The sequence below is a fragment of the Vipera berus genome (assembly GCF_964194415.1).
Source record: "Vipera berus genome assembly, chromosome: 1".
Classification (NCBI taxonomy): domain Eukaryota; kingdom Metazoa; phylum Chordata; class Lepidosauria; order Squamata; family Viperidae; genus Vipera; species Vipera berus.
The window spans coordinates 322609017-322628144 of NC_138202.1; the positions used below are offsets into that span (position 1 = coordinate 322609017).

The following is a 19128-nucleotide window of genomic DNA, read 5'->3' on the forward strand; positions in this document are numbered from 1 at the left end:
AAAAGAAAGCAATTAGCTTTAACTATCAAAATTGAATGGACAAATTATACGAAAACACAATTGTTTTAATTAGGAAAAAAAGCAGAAAACAGGATGACAATGAACTTATTTACAGAAATGCTTCTTTACAATCTCCATCAGGAAAAATCCATTTCCTAGGTTTCTGCAATTACACAACAAAGGTAAATAAAAAACACTAAGCACTTTGCACTGCTTCCAATATTATTTTTCACCAATCCTGATTAGCAGATGCCTAACCATTTTAAAGTTACACTATTATGGTTTTCAAGCAGGATCAGTAACAAGAAGAGTTCCAAGCAGCTCTTGTGCACTGTTAAAATAATGTATCACAGGTAAGAGGACCTTCTCTCTTCTGTCTAGTTTCTTCAAATAAGGTCAGCAACTAGATTAAAGAAAGAAACAGAACCGTGGTGTGAAAATCATGAAAAGATGGCAGGTCTTATGCAAATTCTCACTCCAATACAAAGAAAGCTACTAAAAAATATCAATCGATTACATGGCAGGCAGCACTCAGAAACAGCTTACAAATTGTACAAATTCAAGATTGTACATTGGCTAACCGAAAAGACCAAAGTTGACTCATAAACTGTGGACCTATTTAATTTGTTGGGTTCAGATTAAGCAAGCTCTGCTAGCTAACATTAATATTGTTAACTTGCATGGTTTAAAAGTGTAACATGCTGTTGTGATTCAGGGTCAGCCTGTGGGTTCGGCAGTTGGGTCGGACGACTCAGAGGAGGAGGGGGATGTTGAAGAACTTGCTGATGATGGCCTTGAGGCTCCGCAGAGCCCTCAGCCAGGCCCCTCCCACCTGGTCACGACGGAGACCCAGCTGTGTGAGCCTGACAGCGTGGATGAAGATGACCCACAGCTGGCCCTGTTCAAGGACGCCCGACGCAGGAGGCAGTCAATCAGGAGTAAACAGAGGAAGGCAATGGGGCACCTCGGAAGGAGGCAGAGAGAAGCCACGCCCTGAACTGTATAAAAGGGGAATGTGTGGGAGGGCTGGTTTGCTGAAGGCAACCGCTTGATTAGTTCCTGTTTCATAGCTCCTGTTTCATGGTTGGTGTCTTGTTTTGCTGTTTTATGTTAATAAATTTGGCAGGCTTAATTCCAGCCTCTTGCCGTTTGTAAAGGGGTTGTCCCTGCCTTTTCTGCAGGGCCAGTAGCAGGCTGGTACAGAACACATGCTTTGTGAACAAGGCAATTGTTGTTTGCTAAGTTATTAAAGCATGAGAGTGCAATATGTGCAGCCAGTCATAATTTGGATAATACTTAAGTGAAATATAACTTCAAAAAAATCCTATTAAACTGGCCATTCTTTTTGTGGATTTAAGTAAATTCAGTCAAAAGGAAGAATTCCTTTCAGTAGAAGAAATTTGGCCTTGCTTTGTTCTCCTGAGCAAGCAGGATAATCAGTTGTTTTTGTTACTGTTTGGGCTGTTTATGTTTATTCCTAATTTGGTGCCTAACATTGCTGATGCACTAAAGAACTAGCTGCTGTGGTTCACTGGCAGAAACATCTAAAGAATGGGTAAAGCCAAAAAGGCAGCATTTAATCCTCTTAAATGTATCTTGTTTTGCATGCAACATTTTTCCTCACCAATGAACTGATCATTATAATGTCTATAAAATCTTGTTCCAGTTTTTCACAACACTGTGAAGTAAAAGGTTTAATTATATGATTTTTCTAATATGCTGTGGTTAACCATCTTCTACAAGAAATTAGGACACTTACCGTTCATTGGCATTTCATCAATCTGGGTAGAATAGTATTGCTCAATGTCTCGCAGGATACGAATATCATCATTCTTTACAAAGTTGATTGCTACACCTTTGCGACCATAGCGGCCTGATCTACCAATCCTGGTGGGAGATTCAAAACCAATTAACATATGAGAAGCCACAGCAACTCACATTCAGTGCAGAATTCGTCCGTGTCCTTTATTGCCCATGGCAGAACCAACTACAGCAAAGAATTTTTGTGTCAGAGCCTGGGCAACTGCTTATCTTATATAATTAAAGGCAGAAGCATATTTCATTTTAACTTGATAGGACTGCTAGAAAATATCATTTCCCCCCCTCATTTGTTCTTCAGATAATTTTATTACTCAAACATTTAATGTTTTATGAATACATTTTAGAAAAATGATTTCAAAAAATTAAGAATTTTTTCTCTGGAAATATACATGTATGCCTACCTGTGTATATACAACTCTCTGTTGTTGGGCAAATCATAGTTAATGATCAGGGATACTTGAGGAACATCCAGACCTCTAGCCCAAACATCTGTAGAAATTAGAACTCGGCTGTAAAAAGAAAAAGCAAATATTGGACTAAAAGCAAGAATTCTTCAGAATTTGAGAAGTAGTAATAAACCCTTCTATTTTTATCTGTGCTAGCACAACTTAAAACACAAGGACAAATTTACCTACTCACAAAAGTGATACAGTGGATTGTACAATATTTACCAATACCAGAAATGGCACTTGAATAAAAACCTAGACACCAGGCTCATCTCAAACACAAAAAATAATAAACTCTGATAAAAGCTGACCCAGAACATTAGCTGTCTTTGTAAGATACTTTGATGAGCTAGAGAAATTCAAAAAGAGATGTACTTAACAATCTCATGTCACTCTCAAGCAACCATTGAGCAAAATCTAGAGCAAGGGTCCCCACACCCTTGTCCGTGGAGCAGTACCGGGCCGCGGCATGTCAGCAACCGGTCTGCACTAACAAGCAAAGCCACATCTGCGAGATGCAGGCAGCACACAATGGAACCGGTCCCTGGTGCCCAAAAGGTTGGGAACCTCTGATCTAGAGGATGGTTTTGAATTGTATTTTGGGAGAGTATTGGGAAACAAAAGTGCTGTCTTACCTTGCCCCAGATCTGAACTCTTTCATAATGGACTCCCTTTCCTTCTGAGGCATGTCACCATGCATTGATGAAACAGTGAAGTTGGCTTCTCTCATTTTCTCAGTCAGCCAATCAACCTGATCCAGGGATTAGACACAATTAGTTATATACTGACATGGTGTAATCTAGAAAAAAATGAACTTTCTCTATAATGCAACATGCATCTAATTCCACCCATTTGTTAACTTGAACAGAAATCATGCAATATTCTCTTGGAACTTATACTTGGCTGACATACCTTCCTCTTGGTATTACAGAAGATGACTGCTTGTGTAATAGTGAGCGTATCATACAAGTCACATAATGTATCAAACTTCCATTCTTCTCTCTCTACTGCCACAAAGAACTGTTTGATCCCTTCAAGAGTCAACTCATCACTAAGAAAATGGAAAATATATCCAAATTAACCTTGTTTACTATATAATTAAAGCATTTTTATTTTACTCTTCAGTCAAAATGACTCCCAGAACTGTTTAAAAGAACAAATAACAAGACACATTCTAAATGAAAATATTGGGAAAAAGGGGGAAAAAGCATATTCAGGCTGAAAATTAGCAGGCTACTGGCTGAACAAACACAGTAGTGTTTGTTCCTCTCTCTCTCTCTTTTATTGGAATATAAGATTGTTGTAAAATAGTTGTAAGAAATACTCTAATGGATCTATCAAACATTAAATTTTGAAAACAAAAACTTTCATAACTGAGTAATTGTTTTTACAATGTTTTAAAACTGAGGAAGAATTAGAGAAGGTAGGCAATCCAGTATTAAGCATTGAATTGTTGCTCTGGAAATTAAAAATTAAGAGTTCTCGATACACTATGGTGAAGATATGCTACAAAATTTCTATTTTAGCCATGAACTTATTGATTGCATGAGGATGTCTCCACCACATTTATAAAGAAGCAGAAAGTTTCTGTAGTTATGCATGTCCTTCAAACACTACAATGGAAATAATTACATTCATAGGTAACAAAAGCAATGTTCAAAATTTATCAATTTCAACTGGTCATAATTAGATTTAACCAGTTGTGTAAGTTTGGACAACATAGCAAACATTAATTAAATATATTGTTCTAGTTTAGATCTGAAGTATTATCAAATTCAAAACTTGACGAGATTGCTGGAGGTGTATTGCAATGGAGGTAAGAGAGCAAGAACAAGTAAAGCATTATGGTATGAACCATTACAAAAGGGTGGGCTGGGTCTTGCAAATGTTAGAAATTATTGGGTAGCTAATCAATTAAGGGTGGTCCCAGATATTATAGCAGTACATAGATATTTATTATGGAGCGATATAGAATTGAAGGAATTAAGGGAAATAGGCGATCCTATAGAAACATATTGGTTTAAAAAGGATATTAACAATTGTTAAGAGAATTCAAAATCCCTTTTTAAAAAAATGATGTAATTATGGAATAAATGGAGGTATTGGTTAATGCCAGGAATTTCTCCTTTAACACTGGTGGTAGAAATGGAGAAATTCCCTATGATTGAATTGAAAGATTGGATTAGTAAATTAAAAAAAAGAAATCATATATATACATGGGAAGACTGGAAGAACAAGATAAGGAATATAATACAATTAAAGAAGGTTTTATCAGATACTAAATTGAATTCAATACAATTAGAGAAATGGATAAAAATGGAAGAAAAATTTGAGGTGAAAGATAGTTAACAAAATTTTAAATAATTATAAAAGAAAGTGAGGAAAATGAAGTATATATAGGTAAAGGAAGAATTGGGAAAATATACAGAATATTAACTGGCAAAAGGTTTAAAATTAATCTGGGAAACAGATTAAGGAGAAATAAATGATAAAGATTGGAAAAATATTTGGAACAGAAGAGTATATAAGAATATGTCAGAGTTAAGGAAAATGGACATAAAGTGATATGGAGGTGGTACCTAACACCATGTAAATTAAATCAAATAGATGTTAAATATACAAATATTTGCTGGAGGTGTGAGAAAGAGATTGGAACATATAAATATATGTGGTGGGAGTGTGCTAGTGCACAAAAGATATGGGACATGGTGTTTAGGGAAATTAAAGAACTTTTGAAGGTAAATTTAGATATGTCACCGAGAATTGCATTACTGTTACTGGTAGAAAAACAAGATATAAATGAAGCAAAAAAGGAATTGATTGTAAATTTGATAATAGCAGCTAGATTAGTGATGGTTAAATATTGGAGACAGAATTGGGTTATTCAAAGAAACGAGTGGTATAATGAAATATGGAATATGGCAATAAATGATAAATTAACAACAGAAATTAAATTTTAAAAAGGGATGATTAAAGTAAATAATTATAATGAAATATGGGATGATTTTATAAAAACAGTCTTGGTGGAAGGCAAAGGGAATAAACCTGCTCAAGAACATATGCTGTTTTGGAGGGGATAAGGGCACAATTGAAATATATTGTATATTGTTAGTTGTTATATGAGAAGAAATATAGGTAATAAAAATGGTCTCCAGGGATGTGGGTGCACTATAATATTTGTATTTTTTATATTGTTTTTTATTTAGATTTATATGTGTTATCTTTGTATTATTTGAATAATTTTTTAAAAAAAAAATTCAAAACTTGACATAAAAGGAAGCTCAACATAAGCTGGAACATAATGTTAAAATTACTAACCGTTTCACCAGAATACGAATAGGATCAGTCATAAATTTGTTGGTCATTTCCAAGATCTCATGTGGCAAAGTGGCACTGATCAGAACTACCTGAGTGGCTGGAGGAAGGTATCTATACACATCATAAATCTGTTCTTTAAAACCTGTATAATGCAAATAACATAATAAATGATAATAAAATATGGAAGCCTTTTTTATTTTGCTTCTATGCATTGCAAAAATTGCTCTAATTTGCTCTATGCCCAAGAATTATGCTTGCGGTTTAATGCAGGCTGGTACTCACTAGAGCAAGGCTTCTTAACCTGTGATCTGCAGACTCCTGAGAGGGAGCGATTATCGTCACAGGGGGTCTGCGAAGGCTTGAAGAAATGTTACGATTTAAATCTTAAGTCTCGAGGGTCCATGGCCATAAAAGGTATTTAAAGGGGGTCCATGGGGAAGAAAAGGTTGTGAACCACTGAACTAGAGGCATCTGACATTCAACTCCAGTGTTAGCATTTGGCAACTGATAGGATGTTATTTATTTGTCATAAAAAGCTACCAAAACTGGTGCAGATTTAATTTTGTCTATAACAAAAACTCCATAACTACTAGACTCTGTATCCTTTAAAGTTTTTTCATGTTTTATTTTTTAAAAAAGAGCTAGAAACTTTTGGGATTTATATTTTCTTTACCTTTATTGAGCATTTCATCAGCTTCATCCAAAACCAACATTTTGATAGCACGAGTCCTTAGACTTCTGCGACGAATCATATCTGAAAGATTTCAAATTTCCACCAACAGTCACCAAAGATATTAAAACAACTCCTTGTCCCACAGACTGAATACTCATTATTCCTCTGGACATCAATCCTAAATGGTATCATTTCGGAATATGTCCTGAAAAGCTTCTGGGGCAAATTCTCATGCAAATGTTTATGTGTTTCTGAAGTAAAGCTGGAAGAATCAGAATCAGGAAGCTGGGAGCTTAGCTGGGAGCAAATGGGAAGAAAATTCAAAATCTGCAACAAAGGAAAAGACAATGCCTGCCTCCTATGTGAACTGGGAGCTAAAGCCAGATATGGCCTTCAGGCTATTTACTAACCACAACTGGTCTAAAATAATTAGCAGTTATCTTTCCAGATAGTTTCCAAATATAAAGGTCAAGGAAATTAAGTAACAAAACAATTTTGATTCAAATCTAGAGTATAAGATAACTGAAAACTATCGTAGTCCAAACAGAATTTTAACCAAAGCATTAACTGTGGGCATGGTACTGTACATAATAATTATATATTCACCAAATACACGACCAGGTGTGCCAGCAACAACATGTTGTCCATAATCCAACTTCCTGATATCTTCGCCAACATTGGTCCCACCAATACATGCATGACATTGGACATTCATGTAATCACCAAGAGCAAGCAGCCCCTGTAAAAATGAGTCCATACATTATTTAGGAGTTAAGAATTCTAACACCTCCTGAAATGTAATTGAGGCAGTAGTCCTAATAAGAACCATGACATCTGTAACAGTATACAAACAAAATGAATAGGCAAATCGTCATAAATGTGAATCCATTCTCCCTGGTGCTATTAAACATATTGTGCAAGAGTACCCACAACATGCATTCTCTCGTTCCCTAGAAGACCTGCACAAAGCCAGTGCCAGAGGCGATAGGCTGGACAACTGAACTGACATTGAGGCTACTGGTGTACCCCTGTAGAAGTTTTGTATAGAATTATGTGGATTGTGTGTATAGGTTTACTTCTATCATGTTCTCATCATGTGTTAAATAAATATTTCTCCCCTTGTAACTTGGTGCTTGATTCATGTCTATTATTATAATTGTGTCTGGGTTCTTTTTTAAAAAGATAAATTGCCATATGACATTAATTTATTGTATTTGTATCTTGGGTTTCTTTCACCATGGTACTCAAGATAAATTCTGCTAGGTACTGCTGAGAGCAAGCTATGCATGTGTCCTGAGAGTTACCAATGCTCTTAGCAGAGGCAGCTCAAGGCTATAGGAATCTGGGGAAAAATTCCTGTTGATGGGATGTTAGGTGTTTATTTGGCTGTTAGATCCAGTACATAATACTGCTCACCACAATGCCAGCCTGGCCATTGTATATCTAGGAGTGACCTCAAGGAACAGCAAATAATAATTTTATAAGCATGAATATGTTATATCACTTGTTGGAGAGATTGTGCCAACAGAAGATTCTCCAACACAACCAAAAACCACTAAGACTTCAATCTAACAGTACAGGGCTTTTCAACCTTTTCACCCATTGTACCATTTTTAGGATATGGCAACATCCGAGTACCACCAGTTGCCTAGCAAGGTGTCAAAAACTCGATGACCAAAAAAAAAAAAGTACAGGGAATCCTCAACTTACAACAGTTCGCTTAGTGACTGTTCGAAGTTACAATGGCACTGAAAAAAGTGCCCCCCAAGCCATAGCTGAGCAAGACACCTGCCTGCCCAATGGCGCTCTTCCTCCTGTCTGAGATTTTCATTGTTGTGAGTATTTCTGTTGAGGATTGGCAGCGGACGTGGGGTGGGGGGGTGTTTGGTCTTTATTCTCCCTGTCTGCTGGCTGGTTGAAGCAGGTTTTGGTCACTTCACATGACCCTGGGACACTGTGACCATCATAAATATGAATCAGTTGCCAAGCATCTGAATGTAAATTACAAGACCCTGGAGATGCTGCGACATTCCTGGCACTTCCGCTGAGCCCTGACAGCCCTGCAGCTCCAGCCGTCTCTCACTCAGGCTTGTGCGGTGCTGCCACTGGTTCAGCTCATTCCCCTCCCCCGCTACCACTTTACCACTGGTTGAAAAGCCCTGTAATAGTACATTCCGATTCTAAATAGGCATTATTGAGTTCAGGCTTTGAGCTGCAACTTGGAACAAAGAAAGAATTGGCCAGGGATTTAAGTGATGTAATATTCTTTTGCAAATATTATAATCTAACATTCATTTACCTTCTGAATTTGTACTGCCAACTCTCTGGTAGGTGCCAAAATTAACGCCTGGGTTTCACGAACCTAATTGAAAGAATGAGATTAATTATATAACATTCAATAGTGTGATCTCCTCAAAATATGTATTTTAAATCTCAACTGCTCTTTCTCAAAGGAATATGTCGTAGAATATAATCCAAAGGGTTGAAGTCTTTGCTCCATAATTTAATGTTTTCACTCAAAATAATATATGCATCTTCATAAAACAAACATATTCCAAAAGTTACCTGAATATCCAGACATTGTAGTACAGAGATGGAAAATGTTGCTGTTTTGCCTGTTCCAGACTGTGATCTAAAAAGAAACAACTGAATAGCTAAATCTGATTAAATACAAAAAAAAATTACTACATGATATAAGATTAGCTTTGTATGGGTCTATTTAAGGGGCCTTATATTTGTAGTGAAGTCCATGTTTGCTAATGCTAATTAGCAGTTAACCATCTGATACACTATTTGTAGATATTTTCAAATAAAATCTAGCTGATTTAGGTTTACCCAATTTATTAACAAGAACCAAGCTTGCTATGACTTATATATAAATGCGTAACAAAAAAGTTTTCTCATAAATGTATACCAATGAATACTAAAATTCTGTTGTCTATGACATAATGGAATCTAAGTGATCTGGTCAATTTTCATATATATAGCTATCTAGTCAGTAAAACCTCACTGACTTCAATGAAATTTATTCCCATATGTGAATTAGAATTGCAACCAAATTTACTACACTAGAAAAAAAATCATTTTCTAATGCATACAGTTAAGTTCAAAAAATTAAAATTAAAGTTTGATATACATAATAAAGTAGTCCAGTAACACATATACAAGGACACAGCCAAATTTACTGTATAGTTCTATATCGTTTAACTCCAATATCTATCATTGCATAAACCCAAAATTAAAATACCATGAAGCAAAATGTTCTTCCTATAAAAACACGTAAAGATTAGAGTATACCTTGTAGACATTAGATAGAAAAAATTAAACATATTAATATATTTCTGAAGATAAACATGTGAAAAAACCAAAAATTCTCTGACAAGCGTCAAATACAACAAATGAACAAATTAATGATTATTCACAATGAATGACGAAAACTTAATTACTCAACACAACTAGTATTCTCATTTTTAGCTACCTTAACAAAACTGAGAAATTGTTCTCTACTTTTTAACTGGAGAAAAATATAATTAAAACAAAATGAAGATCATTTGTCATTGTTAAGGGATCACTGACTACTACTTACAATTTTGTATAAGATCAATTGTATTAATGGATGTTATATATTACCATTTAAAAATCTAAACGACTGTGAAATTGCAGTATATATACTTCTGAAAAGTCGTTCCATGAATTTAGAAGGACTATTTTTGATTAGAATTATACCATTAAACGTATGTTAAATCTCTGCTTCCAAAGAACTCATTGCTTACTAATATTTATGAGTAAGAGACATCAAGAACAGTTTATTTTTTAACTATCAAGATATCACAAAACATACTCTTCAAACTTTCCTTTTAGAATATAATTCCACTTACTGAGCAATCACATCTCTTCCTTTAATTATCTGTTTAATTGCTCTCTGCTGGATAGCTGAAGGTTTTTCAAAACCTAGAAAAAAAATTGTTTTTAGATTACAATTTAGATTTTCCCTCTACAAACTAAACTATCAAAACTGACAAGTATTATAGTAAAGAAACATGAAGAAATGCAATGAAAACTAAACATACATTATTCAAAGTAAGCAAATAAACAGGCTCCCTAACACTTATTTTAAATAATTTTTAGTAACATTAGGGCCTGAATCTAATGGGAGGGCTACTTTATTTTAGGATATCATTAGGTAGCTACAGCCAGAATCAAAAGTAATACAACTCCAAGGCTGCAAAAATATAATCTGTCTAAATAAATTTGTTACTGCTCTTGAATAAATAACTTATCTAGTGATCCTACAGAAATGACCAAAGGATCTATTCCAATTATACCAGCAGGAATCATCTCTGCTGGTTTTCCTGTCTTTTTGCAGCTGAAGTTTATTACCCATGTTATAAATTTTATACTCAGAATTTCTTTTTTAAAAAAAGCAAAGTATACTGCCTAGAAGAGAACCATTCCTGAACAGCTGCTTTAGGCTCTAATGCTATATCTCCAAGGCCTGGAAGATGACTTTCTCTTTTGGTACATCAGTGCTTGACAAAGTAACATTTACCCTATGTATTACAGGTTTATCTGGGTAATAATAATGGAAACTAACTGATCTCTAGATTCACGTAATATGACAAAACTTCAACCCACTTAGGAATTTACCAAGAATGTGAGTGTGTTGGCAAAAGTTAAAACTACAAATCTCATTACCTCTCCATTCAACAAATACACTTCCTTTAAAACAGAAGGACAGAATCGGAAGCGAGAATGGCAGGCAGAGCTTCAAACATCTGCAGATTGCTCGGGGGGGGGGGGGATTATTCAGAAATGCCATCAACAGAGGCTTCCATAAAAATGATCAACAAATACCAGAGGGAAGCCCAATAATCCAAGTCCGTCCGACACTGACCCTTCCTTGCTCCATTTTCCTAGCGACTACATTTTAGGGCCCAGCTATCCTGGAACGAGGGACGTGTGAACAGGTCTAGAGAATGTGTATGTCTAGTTTAACGAAGAGAAGGGCGAGGGGTGACATGATAGCAGTGTTCCAATATCTCGGACTGCCACAAAAAAGAAGGAGTCAAGCTATTCTCCAAAGCGCCCGAAGGCAGGACAAGAAGCAACGGATGGAAACTAGTCAAGGAGAGAAGCAACCTAGAACTAAGGAGAAACTTCCTGACAGTTAGAACAACTAACCAGTGGAACAAGCTGCCTCCAGAAGTGGTGAACGCTCCAACACTGGAGGTTTTTAAGAAGAGACTGGACAGCCATTTGCCTGAAATAGTATAGGGCAGGGGTCTTCAAACTTGGCCCTTTTATGACTTGTGGACTTCAACTCCCAGAATTCCTCAGCCAGCTTTGCTGGCTAAGGAATTCTGGGAGTTGAAGTCCACAAGTCATAAAAGGGCCAAGTTTGAAGACCCCTGGTATAGGGTTTCCTGCCTGAGCAGGGGGTTGGACTAGATGACCTCCAAGGTCCCTTCCAACTTATTATTATTATTATTATTATTATTATTATTATTATTATTATTATTATTATTATTATTATTAAGGCGGAGGAAGCGAAAAAGCAGCTGGAAAGCTCTCCTGTTCTTTGTCGCTCTTGATCCTCCTTCGCTTCAATTACCGCTTTCGGAAGTTGCGCGGCCACACAACTCAATCCCGTTTCCCCTTTCTCAACCCATCCCTCCAGCCTCCTCACCGTAGGCGTAGATGCCGCGCAGCAGGTCCTCCCGTAGGCCCATGGTATCGAAAGTGGGGGTGACGTCCACCTCTTCGCTGGTCTCGAATTCCACCTTGGTCATGTCCTCCTCCTTCAACAGCCGCTTCCGAGCGGAGCCCGTCACGCCTCCCGTAGCCCCCGACATCGCTTCGCTTCTAGGCCCTGGCCACCACGCAAGACCGCCCGACTCCCGCCTCTACGCAGAACGGTCAACGTGCCGAAAGGCCCGCTTACGTAATTCCTGCGAGACAACCCCGAAGCCGCGCCTGCGCTTTTGCCTCTCTTCCGACGCGCCCCCGTGACGCACAGGCGGACGCCGAACGAAGCCCTACGCTCGTTATCTTAAGAGTAGAATAGCGTAGAGCAGGGATAGGCAACCTCGGCTCTTTTATGACTCATGGACTTCAACTCCCAGAATTCCTGAGTCAGCTATGCTGACTCAGGAATTCTGGGAGTTGAAGTCCATGAGTCATAAAAGAGCCGAGGTTGCCTACCCCTGGCGTAGAGTCTTTCTTAAGACAAGGATGTTTAGTACCATTCTACTTTTCCCCATTCCAGAGCGGAAGTGAGAGCCGTCTACAGCAGGAGTCTTAAAACTTGGCCCTTTTATGACTTGTGGACTTGTGGACTTCGACTCCCAGAATTCCTCAGCCAGCGTGACGGGCTGAGGAATTCTGGGAGTCGAAGTCCACAAGTCATAAAAGGGCCAAGTTTGAAGACCCCTGGTACAGTATTGAAAGCAACTGGAAGTGCAACGTGGGCTTAGTGAGCATATAGTTAAAGAGCAGAGGCTCCAATTACTATTTTTAAAGTTTGTGACCTAATGAATTTGATATATTTTAAACTGCCAGAAGAGTATTGTTTCTTGCACAAAGACAGTTTGTCTTCTTTTGTAATGAAAGTCTTACTTTATGTTAGGTACTGAGAAAAGTGGCTTGAGAAATATATATATTTAAAACTATATCTGAAACTCCTTAAAAGAAGAAAAATAGTATACAAGGAATTAATGAAAAAGGCACTTTAAAACCATATTTTTGAATCTACTAATCTCAGTATTGCACGTTGGTAAACTATATGAAAACATTTGCCTATTGCATGACAAACGTGATTGTAATATTGCTAATCAGAAACTGACTTTCCTTAAGAGTGAGATTTCCTCACATTTTTTTGGATAAACATCCATACTGCCCATATCTAGCAATAGAACTATGCAGACATCAATTTTTAAAATTGTATTTATTAAAATGTAAATAAAATTGAGCACCTAAGGATCTCAGTGGTTTTAAATTAAAACAATTAAAACAATCTTTTCTAAAACTGAATTAAGAATAAGCATCAGAAATATAAAAAATAGAAACATATTTGAATAAAATAATCCACACATAAAAAATTCTCCCCAAAATAATTATGTTTTTACACAATTCATTCACATACAAGATGTGCTGAGAAATGATAACTAGGAACTGGGATCACTTTGATTTATAGCTATCTGAACCATTTTTTCCCCATTGTTTTAGATTTTAATATCCCACCTTTATTATTTTTATGAATAGCTCAAGGTAGCAAACATATCCTTTTTCTCCTATTTTCCTCACAATAATAACTTTATGAGGTGAGTTGGGTTGAGACAGAGAATGATTGGCCCAAAGTTACCCAGCCACTTTTCATGCCTAAACCAGAACTAAAACTCAGCATCCTGGTTTCTCAATTTGTATCGTATACAGAATCAGAAACTGACCATTGATAGCAACTGAACCACAAACTAGACAATCTCTTCTTAGCATAACCTAGGTGCAAATCAAATTACTCTTAGATCACAATGTCTCATCTAATACGATATCCATGTAAATGCTAGGGGGGGAATGACAAAAGCAGCAGAAATAATAAGTTCCACCCCTTTTTGACAAGGTTATGAAATATGATAGCAGCAGAGCTCATTGTTTGATTCTGCTGTCCTTTATATACTATCCGATAGGTGTTTGTTGTAGCCTAGCCCAACATAGTAAGCTTGAGATATATCAGACTTCAACTTTCATTATTTCCCCCCCAGCTTGTGCCATGTTCTCATCAAATTCTCAACAAGAGCCAGTTTGGTTTAGTGGTTAAGGCAGCAGGCCAGAAACTGGGAGACTGTGAGTTCAAGTTTCATCTTAGTCATGAAAACCTGCTGTTTGGAACAGTAGTTGACATATACCAGTAAATACAAATATGAATTTACATTGACAAGTTACAGCCTTCTTTCCCATCCCGCTGCCCTCCAAATGAGTTGGGCTATTTACAACTGCTCCTATTATCCTCAAAAACCATGGTAGTTGGAATCCAAGACAGATGAAGAACACTAGCTGGGGAAAAACTGACTTGCCAAATCGAAAGAAGCTGTCAAGGCAGCACTCGCACAAATCCAGTAGGGAAAAAGTCATATCAAATAGAGAATATTTTCCTTCTGTGTAAATGGTATATCGGCCTTTCCTTCCGCCACACGAAACGAAAATATTAATTGCGTGTATGATAATAATAATAATAATAATAATAATAATAATAATAATAATAATAATAATAATAATAATAATAATAAGAAGAAGAAGAAGAAGAAGAAGAAGAAGAAGAAGAAGAAGAAGAAGAAGAAGAAGAAGAAGAAGAAGAAGAAGAAGTAGTAGTTGGAGGGGACCTTGGAGGTCATCTAGTCCAACCCCCTGCTAAGGCAGGAAACCCTATAACATTTCAGGCAAATGGCTGTCCAGTCTCTTCTTAAAAACTTCCAGTGTTGGAGCATGCACCACTTCTGGAGGCAGGTTGTTCCACTGGTTAGTTGTTCTAACTGTCAGGAAGTTTCTCCTTAGTTCTAGGTTGCTTCTCTCCTTGACTAGTTTCCATCCGTTGCTTCTTGTCCTGCTTTCAGGCGCTTCGGAGAATAGCTTGGCTCCCTCTTCTTTACCGGGCAGCACCCTCGTTCTTGCAACCGAAGCCATCTCGGGGAATTTGCCTACGGTAGCCCGGGCTTGCGCTCAGTTCTCGCTATTTGAAACAGCAGAAACCGAAGACCCGTTTGGAGCCCAGTTCGCCGCCTCCTGGTAACGCGCAGCAGTTGCCAGAGGTACCCGCTTGAGAGGAGAGGAGGGCGAGAAAGCTGCAGCTGGCTAGGCGTTGGAAGGCGGCTGGGAAAACTGGCAGCGAGGCCGAGGCGCCTGCGAGCCGGTGGCTGCTTCCTTACCGCCGCCAGGGGAGGGGCGCCTGAGGAGAGAAACCAAGCGCAGCCTGGTATTCAGACTCCCGGGAGACAAAGAGGCTGGGAGGGCAGCGGAGGTGCCTGCGCGGTGGCGATGCTGCTTGGCTAGTAAAAGGACCCCGGAGAAAGTAGGTGTGTTGCGCGGTCCCGGACTTTGGTGGATCCGAATATTTCTCCTTAACTCGAGAATGAAAGTGAAGCGAAGTATGAAAAACACCCCGGCCTCAGAGGAAATATTTTAATTCCCCATTGCGGGCAGTTTGGTTTGGCTGTGTGTGTGTGTGTATGTCTGTGCCGCTTGTTTTCGTCTAGATAGGAAAACACCGCTTTTGCTTTACTTATGGTTTTCACGTCTTCACACTTTTTATTTTACGGTAAAAACTGGCTTATTCGTTGTTTTAAAATCAGACTTTCCAACCCGTTCATGGAGACTGCTTTCTGTTTTTGCTTTTTTGAGTGGCTTGCTTTTAGCGTGTTTTGACATGAATTCTAACGTAAATCTCTTTGAATTACCCTCCTTTAACGCAGGGGTCTTCAAACTTGGCCCTTTTATGACTTGTGGACTTCAATTCCCAGAATTCCTCAGCCAGCAAAGCTGGCTGAGGAATTCTGGGAGTTGAAGTCCACAAGTCATAAAAGGGCCAAGTTTGAAGACCCCTGCTTTAACGTATCGGGGGCTGCTTCCCTTTATCTGTTATCACTTGGTTAACGTGCAGCCGTTTATGCTGCATAAACTGCAGAAAAAACATTCAGCAGAGACATTTGCTTTATGAAGATTCCTGAAATTTTTGGTTGCCCCGAAAGTTTTAAAGTAAGGGAATAATATTGCAGCTATGAAATGCTCCTTAGGCTTTCCTTTGTTTGGAGAAAACAAAAGGAAATCATTGCTACCTCTTTCATCAGACATTAGTCCATAATAATCATTAAAAGAGAGAGAAGCTATTAACCACAAAACGTTTGTGCTGAAGAACTTAAGATTTAAACCAAATTAAAGTTGTACAAGCACACTTGTGAAGAACTATATTGTTACCTATTTGCACTGATATATACTTAATCTCCTGTACAGTTTTCAACATATGTAACTTTGTTATAAATTATATAAACAAAGTTATAACTAGTAGCTAGCTCGGATTTGTTAAAAGCAAATGATGCCAAACCAAACTTATTTCATTTTTTGATAAAGAGATTAAACTAGTAGACCAGTGAAATGCTGTGGACATAGTATATTTAGATTTCAGTAAGGCATTTTATAAAGTAGACCACAACCTACTACTTGATAAGCTATGGTAGAAAAAGATGGAATAGACAACATCACCACCAGATGGATCTGTAACTGGCTGACAAACTGTACTCAACAACTAGTCCTCAATGGCACTACATCCATATGGAGAGAAGTAAGCAGTGAGGTACCACAAGGTTCCGTCTTAGGCATAGTACTCTTCAATATCTTCCTCAATGACTTAGATGAGTGAATTGAAGGGGAACTCATAAAATTTGCAGATGACACCAAGCTGGCAGGTGTAGCCAACACCCTAGAAGACAAACTCAGGATCCAAAAATATCTTGACAAACTTCAACAATGAGCCCTATCCAAGAAAATGAATTTCAATGTGGAGAAAAGCAAAGTTTTACATTTAGGCAGGAAAAATCAAAGGTACAAGTACAGATTAGTCGAGACCTGGCTTAAAAACAGTAAGTATGAGAAGGACCTTGGAGTCCTAGTGGACGATCACTTGACTATGAGCCAGCAGTGTGCAACAGCAGTCAAAAAAACCTAATAGAATCCTGGGTTGTATAAACAGAGGCATAGAATCAACATCACATGAAGTTTTAGTACCACTTTATAAAACCCTAGTAAGACCACACCTGGAATACTGCAGCCTGATTTTATGACCTTCACTGCAGCGGCTAATTTCCTATTAAAAAAAAATTCCAGTCATGTGACTGTTGGACACTGAAAACAGCTGTAAATACAGGCTGGTTGCTGAACACCCAAAATGTGGTCATATGACTATGGGGGAGGGGACATCAGAATTTCAAATCAGGGTCATAAGTATCCTGAGGGAAGTCTGTTGTAACTTTGAACTATTGCTAAATGACCGGTTGTAAGTGAAGAACTAACTCTCCTATACAGTGTGTTGCTCTCTAGTTCTGGGGCCCCCAACCTTTTGGACACGAGGGACCAGTTCCGGAGGGGGCATGGTTTTGCATGCTACCTGCATCATGCAGATGGGGCTTTGTTTGTGCGGACCGGTTGCTGGCATGCCATGGACTGGTGCCAGTCCATGGACCACGAGTTGGGGACTCCTGCTCTAGATGTTTAGATTTCAGCTTCAGTTACCTCTCATCATCTGGACGGCACTAGATTAAGGGCAATTTGTAAAATTTTGTATATTTGAGCTACCTTGTGCATTTCTACACAGAGGTTCAATTATATAAGTCATCAGAAATCAAGCTCTATTTGAAGGAGACTATTTTGATTGTATCTAAATTTACACCTAAGAAACTGAGCTTCAATACTATGGAAAAACTTGAATACCTTTTAACACATGTTGTCCCACCTTTGGCTTGCCTGGACTGAATTGGGTGAAGAGGAATTGTCTTGGGCCACATATAAAATATATAATATAGTTAATATATATACACAGAGACATATATATTGCTAAAAATCACATAATGTTAAAAGTTTATGATCTTGTGCACAGTAAAAAAAATGACAATAAAGACCACGGAGACATCCTCGGACAAGCGCTGGCTCTTCGGCTTTGAACGGAGATGAGCATCGGCCCCTAGAGTTGGAAACGACTAGCACGCATGTGTGGGGGAACCTTTACCTTTACCTTTTAATCTAATCTAATCTAATCTAATCTAATCTAATCTAATCTAATCTAATCTAATCTACTAGCTATCCAGGGCTGCATGAGGGCCACAATTTGCACATGCCTGTTTTAGAACCTGCCTTGGTTCTGCATGACTCTTACTTTGCTTTTCTTAGATCTTCGGGAGAAAAAAAAAGCAGCCAGCAGCTGGAAACTGGGGCCCAAATGAAATAAGAGATAAATGATAGCCTGTGGTTTGGCTCTAAAACATTGAAAGAAGTGTGTCATAAGCATTTCTGTGGTAGAAATGCTTATTCAGGCATTTTTAATATGCCTTCTAGCATTAGTACAACTGTTGTACTGCCAAGAATACTTTGGAGTCAACCTTTTTTCTCTATAAGATGAAAATCTGCTTGGATGAGCTTTGAGGATTTTGGGGGCAGTGGACTGATACAGTTTTCCATTTTTTCATTCATGTTTTTCTTGGTTATATTTCTGGAAAGAAATAGTTACATTACAAATTAAAAGACATTGATACTTCAATCCTAAAAGGCTTTGGAGTAGATTAGAAGGCACCTCAGGTTTGTTTTTGTTTTTTAAAGAATTGATCTACTAATGATCTCTTTTATTACAACATAATTTATGCAGTGCTATATTTAGACTGAACCAGACAGTTGCCCCAAACATCTAAAATAACACAAAATCTCAAAGATCAGCAAACTGATCATATATGGGAGTTACTCATGACAGCATATAAGAGACCAGTTCTCATTATTTGAGTTAGAATAATGTTAAATTCTTTTATATTGATTTCCCTATATTTGCTTCCCCACCCAATCTCTTATTTTCCTTTGGTATATCAAAAGATTGCAAGACTGAATTTTCTTTTAATAAGTGAATCTTGTCTGAGTTTTGACACAGTTGGATTTTGTAATTCACATTAGTTCAGCCATTTATTTATTTATTTACTGGGGGAGGCAGCCTTGTACATTTATATATTCCTCCATTAAGTACAATGCCTAACTAAATAATTCTTAATAAAGGATTACTCAGGAGAGAAGGACCTTTGGGAAGGGGCCACTGGATCAATGCTCCTTGTTGTTGAGGGGAGAGTTTCA

General features: G+C 37.8%; 2 protein-coding genes across 2 annotated transcripts in view; one reads left to right on the plus strand and one right to left on the minus strand.

Moving 5' to 3' along the window:
• Positions 1-44: 44 nt before the first annotated feature.
• Positions 45-12204, minus strand: EIF4A3 (eukaryotic translation initiation factor 4A3). The gene is made up of 12 exons (XM_081314715.1): positions 11945-12204; positions 10137-10209; positions 8824-8890; positions 8558-8620; positions 6865-6997; positions 6259-6339; positions 5586-5727; positions 3180-3318; positions 2903-3018; positions 2223-2330; positions 1760-1887; positions 45-403 (listed from the first exon to the last, which is right to left on the minus strand). The coding sequence occupies exons 1-12, from the start codon at positions 12108-12110 to the stop codon at positions 387-389; spliced, it is 1233 nt and encodes a 410-aa protein (XP_081170841.1). The 5' UTR covers positions 12111-12204; the 3' UTR covers positions 45-386.
• A 3039-nt stretch (positions 12205-15243) lies between these two features.
• NINL (ninein like) overlaps positions 15244-19128 on the plus strand; it is a 39431-nt gene continuing 35546 nt past the window's right edge. The window contains exon 1 of the mRNA XM_081313710.1: positions 15244-15319. The gene's annotated coding sequence lies outside the window, so the exon portion shown is untranslated. The remainder of the gene's footprint in view (positions 15320-19128) is intronic.